Genomic DNA, 19,446 nt, shown 5'->3' with positions numbered 1-19,446 from the left:
CCCGCTCAAGCACCTCGATGTCCTTCTTGTAGCGAGGGGCCCAAAACTGAACACAGTACTCGAGGTGCGGCCTCACCAGAGCTGAGTACAGGGGGACGATCACCTCCCTAGCCCTGCTGGTCACGCTGTTCCTAATACAAGCCAGGATGCCGTTGGCCTTCTTGGCCACCTGAGCACACTGCTGGCTCATATTCAGCCGACTATCAACCATCACTCCCAGGTCCTTCTCTGCCTGGCAGCTTTCCAACCATTCCTCTCCCAGCCTGTAGCTCTGCTTGGGGTTATTGCGCCCCAGGTGCAGGACCCGGCACTTGGCCTTGTTAAACTTCATGCAGTTGACCTCAGCCCATCGGTGCAGCCTATCCAGATCCTCCTGCAGAGCTTTCCTACCCTCAAGCAGATCGACACACGCACCTAACTTGGTGTCATCTGCGAACTTACTGAGGGTGCACTCAATGCCCTCGTCCAGATCATTGATGAAGATATTAAAGAGGACTGGCCCCAGCACCGAGCCCTGGGGGACACCACTAGTGACTGGCCTCCAACTGGACTTGGCTCCATTCACCACGACTCTTTGGGCCCGGCTATCCAGCCAGTTTCTAACCCAACGAAGCGTGCGCCAGTCCAAGCCAAGAGCAGCCAGTTTCTTGAGGAGAATGCTGTGGGAAACAGTGTCAAAAGCCTTGCTGAAGTCAAGGTAGACCACATCCACAGCCTTTCCCTCATCCACCCAGCGCGTCACTCTGTCATAGAAGGAGATCAGGTTCGTCAGGCATGACCTGCCTTTCATAAAGCCATGCTGACTGGGCCTGATTGCCTGCTTCCCCTTCAAGTGCTGCATGATGACTCTCAGGAGGATCTGCTCCATGAGCTTTCCTGGCACTGAGGTCAAACTGACAGGCCTGTAGTTTCCCGGGTCTGCCCTCCGGCCCTTCTTGTAGATGGGCGTCACATTTGCTAGCCGCCAGTCGATTGGGACCTCCCCCGATAGCCAGGACTGTTGATAAATGATGGACAGTGGCTTGGCCAGCTCCTCTGCCAGTTCCCTCAGTACCCTTGGGTGGATCCCATCCGGCCCCATCGACTTGTGCACATCTAAGTGCCGTAGCAGGTCACCAACCAGTTCTTCATGGATAATGAGGGCCACATCCTGTTCCCCATCCCCTTCCACCAGCTCAGGGTACTGGGTATCCAGAGAACATCCGGTATTGCCGCTAAAGACTGAGGCAAAGAAGGCATTGAGCACCTCCGCCTTTTCCTCATCTCTTGTAACTAAGTTTCCCCCCGCATCCAGTAAAGGATGGAGATTCTCCTTAGTCCTCCTTTTTGTGTTGATGTATTTATAGAAACATTTTTTGTTATCTTTAACGGCAGTAGCCAGATTGAGCTCCAGATGAGCTTTGGCCTTCCTAATTTTGTCCCTGCACAGCCTCGCTACTTCTTTAAAGTCCTCCTTAGTGGCCTGCCCACTTTTCCAAAGCTTATAAACCCTCTTTTTCCTCCTAAGATCAAGCCACAATTCTCTGTTGAGCCAGGCCGGTCTTCTTCCCCGCCAGCTCGTCTTTGGGCACGTGGGTACAGACCGTTCCTGCGCCATGAACACTTCCCTCTTGAAGAGCGCCCAGCCTTCCTGGACCCCTCTGCCCTTCAGAACCGCCTCCCAAGGGACTCCACCAACCAGTGTCCTGAGCAGTTCAAAGTCAGCCCTCCGAAAGTCCAATACAGCGGTTTTACTGGTCCCCTTCCTGGCCTCGCCAAGAATAGTGAACTCCACCATTGCGTGGTCACTCTGCCCGAGACAGCTCCCGACGATCACATCCTCCACCAGTCCTTCTCTGTTTGTGAAGAGAAGGTCTAGCGGGGCACCTCCCCTGGTAGGCTCACTAACCAGCTGCGTCAGGAAGCTATCTTCCACGCTCTCCAGAAACCTCCTAGACTGCTTTCTCTGGGCTATGTTGTGCTTCCAGGATATGTCAGGGAAGTTGAAGTCCCCCACGAGTACAAGAGCTGATGATTTTGCAACCTCTGTCAGCTGCCTGTAGAATTCCTCATCCGTCTCCTCATCCTGGTTCGGCGGTCTATAGCAGACCCCGACCAGGACACTAGCCTTGTTGTCCCTGCCGATCCTAACCCAAAGGGACTCGACCTTGTCATTCCCAACCTCGAGTTCTACAACCTCGAAAGACTCTCTAATATAGAGAGCCACACCACCACCCCTTCTATGCTGCCTGTCCCTTCTATAGAGCTTATAGCCAGGCATTGCAGCACTCCAGTCATGAGACTGGTCCCACCACGTCTCCGTGATGGCAACCAAGTCGTAGCCTGCCTGCCGCACGATGGCTTCCAGCTCCTCCTGTTTGTTACCCATGCTGCGTGCATTGGTGTAGATGCACTTCAGCTGGGCCATTGCCTTATCCTCCGGCCTTGCCATTGTTCCCCCTGGCACAGCCCCAACAATCCTAGCCTCAGCCCCATCCCCCTTCCTACCTAGTTCAAAGCCCTCTCAATGAGCCCTGCCAGTTCCTGGCCCAGGATCCTTTTTCCCCTAAAAGATAGGGACCCGTCTGCGGCCATCAGGCCAGGTGCTGAGTAAAGTGCCCCATGATCAAAAAACCCAAGATTTCTGCGTTGGCACCAGCCCCGGAGCCACGTGTTTAACAGGTGGGCTTTCCGTGTCCTCTCTGAACCCCTCCCTGCCACCGTAGGGATGGACGAAAACACCACCTGCACTCCCGCTCCATCCACTAACCGACCTATTCCCCTAAAGTCCCTTTTGATAGCCTTGAGGCTTCTCTCTTCGATGTTATCACTGCCCGCCTGGACTATCAAAAGGGGGTAGTAGTCAGAGGGGCGTACCAGGTTAGGAAGCTTCCTGGTTTCCATGCCAATGGCATAAACTGAGTTTCCCAAACAATTCTTCAGATCTCTTACTTGGGTCTTCCAGAAACAGTAGAAACAAGCTGAATAAATGATAACCACGAATTTTCTTTTGTTATCCTTGCTTAACCAAAAAGGCATGTCAATAAAAAAAAATATACAAACAATAAAGAAAACCAAAAGAGGAAAAATAAAAGCCACTTTGCAAGAGGTGCCAAAAGAAGACAGATAAAAATGGTTCAAAACAATTATGTGTTTACAGTCACTTTCTTCTTGTCCCAAGTTTGTTTGTAACTAGACACTGTTCACATTGAGGCAATAAATACAAGAACATATGTGATTTTTTTTTTAAATGTGCCCTTTGACTGTCAATATCTCCCAAACAGGTGTTGGCTAAATGATTATAAATTGGCCTCTGGATACACCTCTTCAACTGAGCCGTACCAGGACTGGCGATAATATAATTAGACCTAAAAACATCAGGCTGGTGAATGCTTTCCATCTGTTTGGCAATAATGTTTAGTTAACAATAGTCTTTAAAAGAAGCACCTTCAACTTCAGTTCTTAAAGTTATTTATAGGGCCATTCTTAACACACCAGCACTCTTGCTAACAAGAGCTTTAGCCACTTGGAAATTATTAGCCATACGGCTCTACAGGAAAAGGAATGACAGCATTTAACATCTGTATCTCTCCAGATTTACAAGCATCAACCTCGTTTAAAGTCATTTCTTAATGAACAGTTCCGTGGTCTGTATTAATATTATAGTTGCATGCACAAAGATCATAAGGAGCCAAACATTTTTTTAATACCAACAGTAGGCCAATCAGTAATGAAGCTGTCAGCATAAAGGACGGAATAATAGCTTCTTTAACCCTCAAACAGGATTTGTTCATTTGTAGAGTAGAAGACACCAATTTAAAAACTGCTCATGGGTTTGCTCACCTTTATAAAGACAAAAATCTAATTTGGTACTAATTTGATACAATTGTCTTTCCACTAAAAGGCTCCTACAGCCATCTTTTATTTCATGATAAAACAACTGCTATAACTAAAACTGTCATGAAATAATTACCTTTGATAGCATACCTTATTGCACAAATACAATTAATGTATTCCTCCCTTTCATTTTTCACACTTGCTTATCAGCACGGTATTAGCATATGGTGTAACAGAGCAGCTTACCGAGCCCAAGCCCTACACGATGACATATAGAACGACTACCACGAACGGGAATAAAGCAGACAATGAGTCCCTTTAGGGCTGCCTTCATCTGTTGTTGTGTTACTGCATCGAAATGAAAGTAGCAGCTACCGTTTTATAACGGCAGTAATAACAAACAATATTTGTGTGCCTTTGAGGTTAACTACCTAGGTGGACTAACCAGCCCTACTAACCAGCTTCCCCGTCGAGCATCGTAACTTTCCCCCAGTGACGAAAAGCCACAGCTCCGGTTCATTCAATGGAAAATTGTTTCTTAGCTGATTCAATACCTACTTTTCCACAAGACTGTTTCCTTCACAGGGGATTTCAAGCAGGCCAGGAAGAACCACAAAAAGCACTTTTCGCTGCTATTTGACCCTGGCAGACTGTGGACTTTGCAAGGGTCCACTAAACCCAAAATCTATTTGTAGGAGAGGCAGCCTGCATGCATATTAAAAAAGGTGGTCTAACGAGACTCACACAAATAATTAAAAGAATCCACAGCTGAACAAATCCCTGATCAGAACATTTCAGGAAGGGGTAAGACCAGGAAAGAAGCTAAGAGGCTGTCACAAATATATTTGCTTGAATTTCTGTCACACGAACAGAGCAAAGGAAGGTGAGCAGCTCTTGGACACGTTACCCAGGTTGTGCAGAAGTGCACAACGGTGACTCTGCTAGTGACCCAAACACCAATTCATTCTCCTCACCTCACACTTTCCAGCCAGGTTCTGGACAGTCAGGCTACCCAAACAAGTCTTTGCTGTCTATACACCTTCACACCTCTCTCTCACTGCAAAAGGGAGCACTTGCAAGTTTTACAATTCTTTTCCTAAAGTTTCCTTTTAAAATGCAAAGTGACAAACCTCTACCAGAGCTACATACCAGGACAAAACAGAACTCCACATAACGTTCCCTGCTGCGTAACTCTATCCCTCCCCAGAGCAAATCAGACAGAGATGCTTGTGTTAGAGCGGGCTGCTCCTGGCTTGCAATAAGCTGATGGAGCCTGTTTTGTTGGTGACGACTACTGTGTAACTTGTAATATTTAATACCTCAAAACAATGAGCTGTCAACTGCAACATTCAGCATCCTCTCTCAGAGGGGAGGTAGAAAAACGCACAGCAGGGCATTCCTGGGCACTGAGCAACTGGGCTGTGACACAAAAGGAGACAAAACAAAATCCTATTTGTCGTACTAATGTACAAACACGGTAACAGTCTACATATCACACTGGCTTCTGCAGCACCACTGTTGCTTATTCATTTTTCCCTATTGTTGTGTGCTGATGACAAGATCAAAGTGGCCAAAAATACTGACAGGCAGTTAAGGCTTGTCACAAATATATAGTGTGAATAAGAGTCTTCACCACTTATCCCTATTTTGTACAAGCAATCAGCTCTCAGGCACAACCTAAAACACAGGTGAACACAACAACGTTGCATGGCAGCATCTCAGTCAACTGGCAGATAGCAATATCCCTCTGAGATGCCAAATGCAATTTTCTACTTGGGGTTTTTTGGTTTTGTTTGCTTGGGTTTTTGTTTGTTTTGTGTTTGTTTTTTTTTTTTTTTTTGGGGGGGGGGTAAGTCAAGGGTTAATTCTGATGCTGACAGCAGCTACTTAAAAAAATTAGCTTCTTAGATTTGATTTACAGTGCATCCAACAGCTTAGTGGAAAATAAATTAAATTCAATTCAATACAGTAGGTACAATTAATTGGAGAAAAATAAAATAAAACCTGCCTGGTAAATAACGACAGACTAGCTTTAAGAAAACAGTTCATTTTAGGATCCTTTAAATGCACAGAAATTAGCAAATGTTTCAGTATGCTAATTTTTTTTAATTAAAAGATATTTCTGCAGTAAAAGCTCTTTCATATGCACTACTGATTCTTCATCAAACGTTAAGTCTCCAACTTAACACCAGTATAGCCGGTGGCAGCCTGAAGGTTTACCATCTGCTGCCACCCAAAGTCACGGTGGCCACCTTCAGAACATATGCATCAAAGCCCTGAGATAAGAGACTGAAGGAATACTGCAGAAGTCAGCATAAGGGGAATCACAAACCCAGAGGCAGGCAACAGGCAAGTCACCAGGAAAAAAGAGCGTGGTGAACCATCAGTCACCCTACCGAGCACCCAACCAAGGTCGCAGGGGACACTACTGCAAGAACTGAGGACGGCTCGAAATGTGCCGCTCTCCTGCAGGTGGCTTTCATATAAATGCAGTGCTCGAACACACTGCAGTCATTTGCTTTCCCAGTCCCCCTTTCTTTTCTGTTTTTTCCCCTTCCACCCCAGCCAGTATCTAACACTGATGTTTTTCCACACTTGCAGGACACGGCACAGAACATGGCTGTGCTGCTCTGTGTACCTGAGCAACAATTAACACTGATCAAAATAAACACCTCAAAACATAATCGCTTACAAAAGTGGGGCTGTAGGTTCACTAATGCAGGTTGAAGAATAGCTTGTGCCTGATGAAATAAAATGGAACTTACTGCAGTAAGTTACTATCCCTTACTACAGTACCAGACACCTTCAGGGTTTTGAAGATATGCCACGGCTGAGAGATGATTTTGAAAGAATAGCTCTGTTTTGTTTTTGAATTGCTGTTCTCCACTGAAGACTCATCGTGTAATGTCAGCGGGTCATTTATTGATTCTGGTCCTTACTTCTTAAACAAATTCAATCTCATCTTAAGGTAGATTCTCTAACAAAAATCCTAAAAACTCAGAGGGATCAGATGACCACCCACCGTATTGTCCTTGCACCAGCTGGAAGGAAAATCCCTATTGCAGGTAGTGATAGACCACCAGGAATGAGACAAGTTGGTGGCCTGATCCTAGAACGAGTACTTGGGACTTCACAAGGGAGGAACTGCCCCCTTAGCTGGGGCAGGCACACAGCTGACTGCCATGCTCAGGGCACACTTGTGGTGATGAGGCAGAAGCAGGCGTGCAATTCCCCCTGCTCTCTTCAGCTGTGCTGGCTGTCAAGGTTACCAGGATTAAAAGATCTACTTAACACAGATTTATTCTTGTCAGTTTTCAGATTACACCACCCGGACTCGAGCTCGTCTCCCTCTGTCGTTATAAAAAGAGATTACATTTGGCTAATATGTATGAAAAATGTGATTATTGCTTATCCTTGTACCTGTGCAATATGAATTATCTTCAGTTTGCAATTATTCCTCCTTTCAAACCATTATGCTAAGGAACTTAGGGTTTGTATATTCTATGACTTGCAATAATAGCGTACTTAAAAGACAAATGGTGCAGCTTTAAATAATGCAAATACTCAGGAAGCAGCATACATTCAAATTCAAGTTTTTAAGTACTTTCAGTTGGTTGTAACAGAAAGGAAAGCTCACTATCTTATGGCAAACTAAAACCTGGTCAAGAAATGACAAATGGTGAAATATTAAGCTAAAGAACATATCTGGCATGTTACAGCAGAGAATACAGTTTACAATATGAAATGCCCCTCAGCATCAGAGTAATGCCTGGCACCTGTTATGAACCAAGCAAACTTGGTAACACTTAGGAAGACAAAGTTTTTTAATTTTAGTTTAGAAGACAAACTTATTTAATTTAGAAGAAAATACCTCTATAAATGATTTGTTTCTGAAAATCAGAAGATACATATAGTTCAGCCTGCATTTATTTGTTCATTCATTCAGCTTTAGAGTTGAGCAAGCCTGTTTACTTGGGGTTTAAAAGCCTTACTGTAGCTTAGGAGTAATCCTCCAGCAATAGGAAAAGGGTGGTGAGAAATCAAGAAATCATTTTTGATGATGATTCTGTAGTTGGTTTGGTTTTGTAGGATTTAGCAATTTACTTAGGAAATTAAAGGGTTAACATAACCTAAAACAAGCCCCTGGAAGTTTCTTTATTTGTATTAATAGTTACTATTACTAGTTTCAAATTTTTAACCATTTTTGCCATTGCTATTTTCCATTATGAGGTGTTTGGATGAAGAAAACTTGCTAGTCAGTTGAATTCATTATAACATTTTTCAGCCAGTTTCTCTTTTTCTAAGCATAATAATGAAAAAAGACTGAATATCTGCACTCGATCATGCTGTTTATTACAGCTCCTTTCCCCCCCACTCCTCTTATGTACACACAGCCTCTCATTCAAATCCCTAAGACGACCTAAAGAAGCTTGGCAACGTGCATGTGAGAGCCAGGTGAGAGAAACCATCTGCTATGGTCAACTCCATTTCACAACTGCACCACTCTTTAAACTCACCTCAAAATAAAATGCTGACCATTTACATTTTTAAACAAACACTAAAAGGACACAGCTACCACAATATAAAATATTCATGCACAGCACCCACTGCCTTAAAAAGAGTCCGTTTCTCCTACTCTCTGATTAAGCTCTATTAAAACTAACCATAAACTGTTTGATTCAACTATGAGTCTTCAGATCATGCATATGAACTCCACAGATTCTTTATAGTTCTGCTTTTTGCATGTTCACTGGTCGAGCAGACAAGCAGTAACCACACTTCCTAAATCATTAATAACACTGATTTGGTTGTTCTGCGTATTTCTAAGGTCAGTTAATCTTAATGTATTAACATTAGTTATGACTCGTCACGATAGCATAATAGCAAAGGAAAAAAAACCTATAGTGAAGACTAACAGAAATGCTTCCAGCTCTTCAGAAGAAAAAAAAAAAGTTATTTACTTATAGAATCCCCCTCAGAAACTCCCAAAATAATGCTAGCGAAGGCCCAATGAGAGTATTTTATTTTTGCCAGGTTTTGGTTGTATAATGGAGCTTAACAAACAGTGTATTGAACAACAAGCTCAAATGTACAGACATCTGTGGAAGACTGATCACAGTCACATCGGTGCCAATACAGACAATGTGGCTTGATGGGGGTCCAGGGGAGGAGACAGAAAAGACATAAAAGACAGTCATTGGTTACAGAGGCATAGTTATTACTTAATGTACTCAGCTTTCAAGATGAATCTTTAAATTGAATGAATCTAAATAACAGAAGGTTCTAAAGAATAAGAAATTGGGCTTGAAACAGCATTGTTAAGGTATCCAGCAGCACCATAACAAAGTAGTTTCTTCGGGGGCCAGTTGTAGCTTCAAAGGAAAGATTTGCCTAGGGCAGAAACTCAGCACAGAATCTGCAACCTGGCTTTTTAATTAGACAAATTTTGAAAGCAAAAATCTTTGGTATTCAAAAAAAAAAAAAAAAAAAAAAAAGGAAGCTTTCTACTTTAAGGCACATGAACTGATAAAATAATTGATCATTCTTGGTTGCTGGTAACGATAGCTAAAATATTTAGATATCAGCCTGTTTTCAGCATGGTACCTCTGCTAATATTAATGACAGCTATGCTTGCCGACCAGCAACAGAGCTTAAAGCCCACAACATCTGCAGGACAAAAGCCACATTCGGAATTAATTAACCCTCTAACTTTAAGAAACCTATCCACAGGTAGACCCTTCCCATAATAAACACACAAAATACCTGCAAACACCATCTATTTAACCGCTGACACCATGAAGTGAGCAAACACAGCAGCATTTAAGGAACCTGGTTTCCTCAAGCGCTGGTGTACAGCCTCTTGGGTCTATTTAAGCAGTTGGATTTGTACCACAGCCTTTGTACAAGAGTAGAAGCAAAGGGTGAGAGGCAAAGCACTGATATGGGAGCTCTGCTATGAATTTTCACAACACTTTTCGGAGTTTAGTAATGCTAAGATCTCTAATTCTCTCAGCTTCAGCAGGAAAAGGGCCAACCCAGGAAAAAAAATATTCAGGTGACAAGGAAGGTGGAAAGGCAGATTGAGAGACCAAGATGGTTCATCAGCAATAAACCAGACTAAAATTAAATGTCTAATAATTTTGCCTAGTCTAAAAGAGTTTGGAAAATCCAACCTTTCAGGTAACAACAAGCATTTTATCTGCGAACAGGAAACCAATTCAAAATACTTCAAGTGGCTTCAAAAGAAGAACGAAGACTGACATTACTCTGAGGCAAGGCACTGAACCTTTCAGCATTTGATGGAGTGAAGGTTAACAGCTGGTTTTCTCAAGTCAGCACTGCCAGAGGCAGACACCAGCCTGGGCCTCAAGTGGCAGTGGAAGAACGACTGCGAACCAGCCACCACCACTTACGGTTCCCTGTGTTTGGGCCAGTCTTGGACAGGACCAGGCAAGACAGCAGTAAAATGGCAGTGGCTCCTTACTATCCACACACTCACGTTCTACTGAAACCAAAGATGCCTCAGGGTTAGGACAGGAGAAGACTATTTCGAGGCCAAACTCTGCGTGATGCTGAGTCAGTTATAGACCTGGGCCCAAAAGCAGAAAGCGCGGCACCTTCAACTCTGGCTCTGAAAATCAGAATCCATTTTCAAGAATAAACACTCCAGGCCACACCCTTGGGCCCAGCATGGATACTGGCATCAGAAACTTACCCACCAGTTTGGATTTCTCCATGACATGAGCTTTACACAGTATATATAAGCAGAGATGGAGGCAAAAAAAGTGACGGTGAAGAAGAAACCGAGATGATGTTTTAAACCAGAGGCAGGGGCATCATCTCTGTCACACGGATATGCGTGTGCACCTGTGCTTCATGTTCACACACAGAACATTTGTACTTACAGCACCTTTTCATTTGCGTCACTACTTGATGAACGCTTAGAAACAAGTAAGATAAAAGACAAGACTAAGTGTGTAATAAGGATAATCTGGAAGCAGGTATGCAGAGCACAAAGACACCTGAGGGAATACTGCTGCTTTTTCCACACAGAAATTACACATTAACTCGGACCCCTATAATACTGTTTACACACAGGCATACCAGCTGTATACACAGCCCTGTTCTCGCACACCACTCCTTGCACACATCTCCAACACGAAGATCTTGTATTTCTGTCAACAACAGAACCCCGGTTCTTCCCAGCACTGCCGCACAGGTCTGAGTACATTCAACTCACACCTGAGACACTTATTAGAACTGTGCTGAGAGGGATGTAGGAGATCTGATAATGCCAGGGAGTCCAAAACCTTGACTCTAATCAAGCATCTTCTCCAGTTGCTGCTCGTTGGATCTATATGAGAATGAAGGTACTGAAAAGGTCTTTCTCAGTTCATTTCCAACACCTTCTGCAGCCTCGCCTTGTCAGACTAATTCACAAAGTTCATGCCTACCATGGCCAATTAGTTGGTGGCCACTAATCAAGCAGATCGGAGTTCTTTTCAAACCAGTCTCTTTGACACATATATAGAGCAAAACAGGCTAAATTCTGTACTCAAAACAGAGGAAAGAAGATACAACGAATATGAAGTCAAGGCTGAGAAATCCTTGTGTGCTACGAAAACAACCCCAATGCCTACTGCATATAGCTCTCTGAAGAGAAGTTATCGACTTATCTACATAATTACAACAAAACAGGCAAAGAGAAACAAAAAACAGTCCCAATAGCTAGGTTCAGTCTAATGAGGAGAAATGCAGACCTTAGGAGATCTAATTTTTCTGATGCAAGTTACAAATGCATAAATGGACCAAGCATCAGTACACCATGCACAAACCAGGGACTACATGAGGAACTATCAAAAGGCACAAGGGAATTGGCAGAGGAAGAAGAAACTGAGCCTTAACAGTCTCCATTAGCTACTGCCACGCTGCTGAATAATGCATCACCTCAGAAGAATTTGGTAAGGTGAGAACTAATCAGCATTATCAAAACAATGCAGCAATTCTTCTGGTCTCTTAATTAGGCTTGCAAAAAAATCTGTATGGTTCTTTACTGTTTACAGAGGGCTAGTACCCTGGGATCTTGGGAGATTATTTGCATGAATCAAAAAGAATCATGGCTTCGTTGCTGAATCTGTGTCTTGGCTAGGGATTTCAATTCCAAATTCTCAGAGAAGGAGAACAAACAGTTGTCATCCTTCCAGCCCCATTTCAAGTGATAGTTCAAAAGTGAGAATTCTTACCTTTCCGTATTTCAAATACCCACCAGTTTATTCAACTGAAAACACATCCACTCATCCTTACCCCAGCATTGTAACCATGACTTCATCCTATCGAATGCCACCAAACATGTACCTTATCCTTTAGCTCAAATATATTTTGCATGACCTTACATGAATTGCTTAGATAAAAGCCTTTTTTCTTCTACTTTTGTTATTTTAAAGTGCAGATGCATTTGAGTCATTTTCCCCTTTTGTTTCATATCCTTAAGATCCACAGCTTCAAAGACAAAATGTCAGCATGCAGTCGATTTATGACTGAACTCTTGAAGAGACACTGAAGAATTACCTTGTCAATCACCCCAAGGACTCTGAAGGCCTTCAGTTCCTCGGCAGGGCTCCTTAGGTTCCAAGAGGGCCTTGAACTTAGTGATCCTGGAGGCTAATGGAAGATATCAAAGATTATACATCAATCAGGGTGGTACTTGAAGGAAGACTGCCTGCTGAAGCAAATGCCAGGCCGAAGGAAACTAAATTTATCATAAATCAGAGAGAGTGAAGATGAAAGGAGAAGTTTTCTGTTTGTCCTTAGTGAGGAAAAAAACAACTTGCAAGTAAATAAAACTGAGATAACATTGAAAACAAAATTTTTAAAAAGAAAAAATAATGAGTTTTTATACTTTCTATGCTTAATGGAACCTAGCAATCGATTGCTGAATTCTTAGCCCATCCCAATAATCAATCAAAGCCTCATAGGTATTCTGGATACAAAATAATTCAGAGATCACTGAAGAGGAGAAAGCAAATTAGAGGCTTTTTAAGTTTGAAGAACATAAAATACAGAATTATAAACAGGATTCTCTTGTTCTCTGGTGAGCTTTATAAAATCCTCTTAATAGCAAGGTGCACAACAAAAATGATTCCTGAAATTGCCTTAGAAAGAGGTAGATAGCTACATACTATTAGTCTAGAAATTAACACGATGGCAAGAGAATTGGCAGGAGCTAACTGTTGAAGTCGTTAATATGCATAAATTTTTGTCCATGCTATGTTTTCTAATTTCTCAGGGCAAACTCAGTTTGCATGTCAGAGGGAACAGTAGTTCAACTGGATATCTTCTGGGACAACGATCAGCTTTCTAAGCATCACATTTACCTCTGGCATGTTAACAAACATTTTCAGAAGTTCCTAGGTGCAAACTGAGAGAATTCATTAGATCCTCCTCCAAAAATTCATCACGCAGCTTCTACCAGAATGACAGACCAGAATCCCTTCCTCACAAATAAGGTAACTTCATTTGCAACGCTGTTGATCACCAAACTCTTTTTAAGCAGAACCTGGCCTCCTCAAGTCCCCTTCTTATGAACAAAGAAGGAAGAAGAGGAAAGTGAAACTATTTTTTTCTTTTCCTAAAAATCAATAGCTGTTTATCTCATTTTCTTTTTTATCTAATTTATCAGCAGCCTGAGACCTCATTAACAAACATATCATAAAGGGAAACTGCTGGTAAGGAACTACATTGTGGATAAAATGCTTAATCGTGGGGGGAAAAGTAAAAAAAAAAATCCTCAAAATGATACGAAACTTGCAGAAAAACTGAAGATTTCCCTCCAATATCTCCACTGCACTATCTTCAGAGTCCAGAGCACTTCCCCAAAGTTCTCCCTAAGCCAGGCCCCTTCAAGTTGTCAGTTGGCCATCTTCTCTCCTTCCAAATTCTTTCCCTAAATCAGCTCTTATTTTAGCACCGCCTGTGAAATTCAATAGAGAGGGTGAAAAACACGTTCAAAAAGTATGGAGCAAAGTGTGCTTTTCTTTTTGTTCACCTGCTGGGCTCTATGTTTAAAAGAGTTTAGTATTAATCTTAATCTATCTGACCAGGTCTTATAAATTTATTTTTATTTTTTGTCACATAGACACTGCTGAATAAGAGTACCGACATCAGTTAAGAGAAAACAGCCCAGTTTCTACAAATCACTAAAGCTTTTAGCATGAAGAGGAAAATAATTCTACATCAAGTGTTTTCTTCAGACTTAATTTAGGTCCCACATACCAGTGAGCTACTAGACAATGGGGTGGGGGGGGTGTCCTTTTGTTGGATTGTATTTTAAGTATGCAATTTTTCTGCATTAGCGAAATATTTGCTTTGAAACAAAGAATTGTGCTAACTCAGAGTTTATTCATGACAAGATTTCAAAAGCATTCTAAGGAACGTGTTTAATGAAAGAGAATATTCTCAAATCCTCTAGACTACTATAAAAGATTTTCCCTTCTATCTGCATGCTCTTACTTTTTTTAGCAGTCCTCAATAATCATGCTTCTAAAGTTTTCTCTTAAGCATAACATTTTAACCATGAATTAAGTTCACACATCTTTACAGAAGTTAATCCTTGTCTAATTATGCTATAGAATCAGACTTCCACACCCATCATGCCTGAAGACCCTGAATTAACACACTACGTATTTTGGGTCTTTGTCTAAAATGTCACCAATGATGGTCAGTAAATAATGCACACAGTGTTTTTCTTCTTGTATGCACTCTAGAGTTCCTTCTCACCTTGAAATAATTAACAATCACGTCCACATCTCCATGGTTCCCAGTAGTTTCTCCATTTCCAACAGTTTGGGGTTAGTTTTTCCTCTTTAGAATATGTTGGTTTTGCTGTTGCAAAGTCTAACAGCTGACCCCAGTGATGGAGAGGCATCACATTGTGTCTTGAAGCAGGCTGGAAGCAAACTCAAAATACCCAATTTGCAGACCTACACTAATTAAGCGTTATATGAATCCGTCTGCCCCTCTGAACAAGTGAAAAACCCAAGCTCAGCATGTAGACAGCGATAAGAAAAATAACTAAAGGACAGCTTGTTTGTCAAAACCAGAGGAATAAGGAAAACATACAGGAAGGAGGCTAAAAAAATGTCAAAGGCTTAATTTGCCTTTAGGAATAAGGCGCTTTTGTTCTAAAGAAAGTGTCAGACTACTTACACCTGCAGAAGGAGAGGAAGCCCACTTTCAGCAACCTGCCCAAGCTCTCAGCATGCTGCTCACGTATTCCAGGATCTTCTCTCCTGCTACAAAGCCCTGTGCGTTTTGAAACTATTTCCAGACTACGCTCTGAGCTGCACAGCAGAAGCCACCTGGAGTTACCTGACTCGGGATCTATGCCACCAATTCCTACAGTCCTTTTCCCAACGCCACCTTTTGGTAAGCCTGCACTAATTTTAAATGGCAAAGGATGATGCTGCTTTTGATGCTGGCCATTGCAAGGACACAGCAATTTGTGGCCATCGCTTGCCTTCAAAAGGCTCTATTTTTGGAAGCTAGACAATGAAGCAAAGCAACAGCTCTTGCCTCAACTTTGGCATCACTGCGGACAGATATAAGAGCAGGGGGAGAGAGGAGTGCACCGCCAGCCAGGCAAACAGGAGGAAGAGCCTCTCACATCAACCTCAGAGAAGGCAAAAGCACTATCCCTAGCCTGGTGCCAGAAACACCATTTGATGGGAAACGATTCTACCACTGATCCCTCCACCTTTGACAGCAGTCAGCACAGAATTTCAGGATAAAAAAAGAGCACTTTCATGAACATCAGTATAAAGCCCAGCTCTGAGCTGCGCATCAAAATGAGATCTCCTCTCACCACGCAGAGGTCAGTGCCTGATGCCTTCAGTAACTATCCCCTGTGGCATGGCTACAGCCTTGACTTCAGCAAGGAGATTCTTTGTTTTGAAGCAGACACTGCTGGCCTGAGGTGCGAGGCTCCATGTGATGAGTGTGTAAGAGCTTCCAGCTCTCCTGGGCTGGCAGAACATCCCAACTCTACCAGGTGAAAAACAAGTTGCATTTCTGCATGCAGCTGAACAGAGACTGGGTTATGGTGTGCTTCAGGAGGTCCCCAGTGACCTCCAGTCTGGGACTGTATCTTCCATGAAGCTGAGACACAGCTGGGGTCACACACATCTGGAATCAGCAGCTGGTAGGAATGCAGCATGATCTGGAAAGCCTCAAGACTGAATTTCCATTTTACGTTAAACTTGCATCTCACAGAACTACAGCAGTGTATCTTCTTTACACTTTATGCAATTTTCATGCACATTTAATGAGACTTTTAGGAAATACAATATCATATGAAAACTCTGAAGGATGAAGACTGCTTTTCCTGTTTAGGCGTCAGGCTTGCATGTTACTCTCTTAACTAAACCGCTTTGAAAAATGAAAACATTTGACACATTAAAAAACAACAACTTTTGTAACAGGGCAAAGAGAGACAATTCCAAATATAAAAAGTTGGGCATAAGTGGAACTAGAAATCATTTCAAAGAGTAGGGAAGATATACCAACAAGGTTGAAACAGACCCATAAGCTATGCACAGGCTCCATGCTGGACCTCGCAGCTGACAGCTACACTAGGCTGAAGCTTTCTGATGGTCAACCCAACGTGACCCAAAGGCTGTTGCAGCAAACTCTCTCTCACTCAGGCTTGGAGGTGGCTCCCCTCAGAGCTGCTAATCATCAGGGAGCAGAGGAGAAAAATACAGCTTGAGAATCTGCAAAATGGCCTGCTGCAGCCATCACGCAACATTCTTGAGTATTTGTCATCAAGAAGGCCCTTGAGGCTGCAGTGCTGTGCCAGAGGAGGAAGAGCCTTCACAGCAGCTTGTTTTTCCATAAGGCCCGCGTGCCTGTTTACAATCTCCAGAAGCTGCCTCCGCATCTCCCACTCCTTCAGGTCACAGCAAGGCTTTTTCTCAATGTTTACAAAACCTCATCAAGTGAGTTCCCAGTTCATGGTCAGACACGGTTGCGTCAGTTTCCTGTACTGCTTCTCAGCCTTAAGAAATCTTCCACCCATCCTTATGCCCTCTGCCCATAACCTTTTATTTAACAGTGCCAAGAGTTCTTCAAACCCGTCCTCTTACGTTTCTCTCTTCACCACTCAGACTTGACAGCAGCAGGGTGGTTGCTAAGGATGCTATCCTTGAGGGCTACACTGTTGGCTTTTTGCTGAGGCAAGAAAAGTAGCAAACTATTATTGTTCTTTGTTTGGTTTCCATGGCATCAAAGTTAATTTTTTCTTTGCAGTTCTGAAATGCTGGGCCTTTGCCTCTAGTGAAATCTCATCTTCAAAGAAGCAAGAGCCTGGTATTTCAGGCCACGGCGGAATACCTTGCTTCCTTCTGCACAAGGCCTGGAGAGAAGCACCTTTTGCTTCACTGCCACTTGGTGTTCAGATGGAAAATAGGTGGCTTGGGGTATGTTCTTCATACATAGTCTTTTGAGATTGCCTCATATGGTAAAGCACATGATCAGTGCACAAAGCTTTTGGGAGTTATGAGAAGCTGAGAGGTGCAAGGCAATAATTAACCTACACTTGCAAGCTTACCTCTTTCCTTGGTGGATGTTTCTCTGGTCTGGTTGATGAGAAAGAAGTCAAACGTCACGTCTAAGAAAGCAAGGTGAGCCTAGGTGATGCCAATCACTGCGATTGTTCCTTGTAAGGGCACAATAGGAAACACAAAGCTTTCCACACCAGCCATGGGTGACAAAGTGGTTCTGCGTTGTAACATCAGGTCACAGAATCACAGAACAGCTTGAGTTGGAAGGGACCTTAAAGATCATCTAGCTCCAAATCATGAATATGAATAGTCATGAATAACAACACTGGCTTAAATGTTTACTCTTGCTTACTAGCCAGACCTCTTCCTCCGAGGTGCAGCCAGTTTCAGCACCCTCACATCCCATGAAGTTACCAGCACTGAACCACGCTTCCGAAAACAAAATCACACTCTGCCCATCATAGCACAGGCACTGCCAGGATACAATTTGTCCATCATCTTCTTACAAACCTCTTCCAGTGGTACAGTTCAAACTGGCCACACTTCTAATAAAGTCTTCGTGTATGTACTAACGCAGTTGTTCTTCTCAAAGACTTCAATATCGCTCCAACAAGGACGAAGTGATGAGAGACCTCTTTTCAGATCCAAGTGGGCAAAGAAGGCTTTGTACATCTGCACAGGTGCCCTGCCCAAGCACCAGCATTTGAACAAGAGGTTGTGCCAGTCAACACGACTTAGAACAGCAGGAGGTGCTACCAGTAACAGACCAGCCTTGCCCTAGCATGACCAAAGGCATGCAAATGGCAGTTAGAAAAACACCAAGCTGGTGTGAAGTTGCAAGAAGCACAAGCACTAATAGTTAACACTATAGACTTATTTTTTTTTTTTTAAGGAGATGTACACCAAATATTTGCTTTTTCTCGTAGTATCTTCCAAGAATCACACTGCCTGTAGATGCAGGTCATATCAGTGCACTTATCACTGCCTGCAAGGGATGAAATAATTCACATTAAAACCAAAACAAACTATCTTGGGGGTTATAAAGGATAAGCAGCAAATAAGGTGCAATAATTCCAGTTTGATCTGTAAACACCTTGCAGAAAGAGTCACATTCCTCACTTTCCTTAAGACACTTTCCTTTCCTGAAAGCCAAAGCATAAAACATGCCAGTTCCTAGTGGCTCCTATCATGACCCTTACAGAAACTTTGGGAGGTAAGTCCTTCTTACAATTAATTTTTAGGTATAAACTCAGAGACAAGCTGTTCTCCACCACCAGAATTCAAGTTTCTGTGTTATGAAGAGCAGCAAATAAATGAAACTAAAATACATCTACAGCCACAGGGAAAACAAAGGCCCCTGACAGAAACATGTTTTTTATTGTAAAAAGGAGAGTAAGACGGTCGTTACATTTTGCATGTGCAAAGTCAGATTTGCCCTAACTTGTCAATTTGAAGTTTCAACATGGAAGAAAGTCTCATCACTTTTTTTTTCTTCTTTTGTCTTATCCCAATTAATTCTGCTTTTCTTTGGATCTGCAAAGAAGGCATTTAGCTTATTCACTACAGCATAAGAAAAGAAGTACCTCTCAAGCCCACATACAGAAATGCAACCTATTTCTTCCTCCTCTCCAACTGCACTTAGTTTTTAAACTTATGAAAAGGTAAAAATAGGTTGTGCTTTGGATTTTTTTTTTTTTTAACTTGTTCTACAGTTTCCAAACATACTGAGGTTTTCATACAGTATAGATTCTTCCCCACTTTCAGGAGTGTTTGACCCAAAGAAAGACTACCTAGTAGGAGTTCATATCAGTCCAAAATACTAAATTGTTCAAAGTACAATTCACAGCAGCAGCAAGACTCCAAATCTCACAAAATATATCTCATTTGGTACATCCTCAAAAAAAAAAATGTCCTTGTGGCCTCTCAACACAGAGAAAGCTACCCTTCAAAATCAGTGATTTTGCTTTTTTAACTTATTTATTAGACAGTCGGATTTTATAAGGCTTCACACTTGAGTAGCTGTGGTCTCCTTAAAGCCTTTTTGGATCTGTGCAGCCTAAGGAGCAATGATTTT

General features: G+C 42.6%; 1 protein-coding gene across 4 annotated transcripts in view; it reads right to left on the bottom strand.

Annotated features, from left to right (window-relative positions):
- Positions 1–19,446, bottom strand: part of RPS6KC1 (ribosomal protein S6 kinase C1) — a 90,533-nt gene that overhangs the window by 30,162 nt on the left and 40,925 nt on the right. For 3 of the 4 annotated variants that reach the window (XM_084512542.1, XM_084512543.1, XM_084512545.1), the window contains one exon: positions 12,385–12,477. The exons of the other annotated variant lie outside the window; for it this stretch is intronic. In XM_084512542.1, the coding sequence (XP_084368668.1) occupies positions 12,385–12,477 (93 nt within the window). The remainder of the gene's footprint in view (positions 1–12,384; positions 12,478–19,446) is intronic. 4 annotated transcript variants of the gene reach the window in all.

The sequence above is a fragment of the Aythya ferina genome, assembly GCF_964211825.1.
Source record: "Aythya ferina genome assembly, chromosome: 3".
Classification (NCBI taxonomy): Eukaryota; Metazoa; Chordata; class Aves; order Anseriformes; family Anatidae; genus Aythya; species Aythya ferina.
The sequence above is the reverse complement of the archived record's forward strand: the minus strand, read 5'-3'. Positions and strand labels throughout refer to the sequence as shown.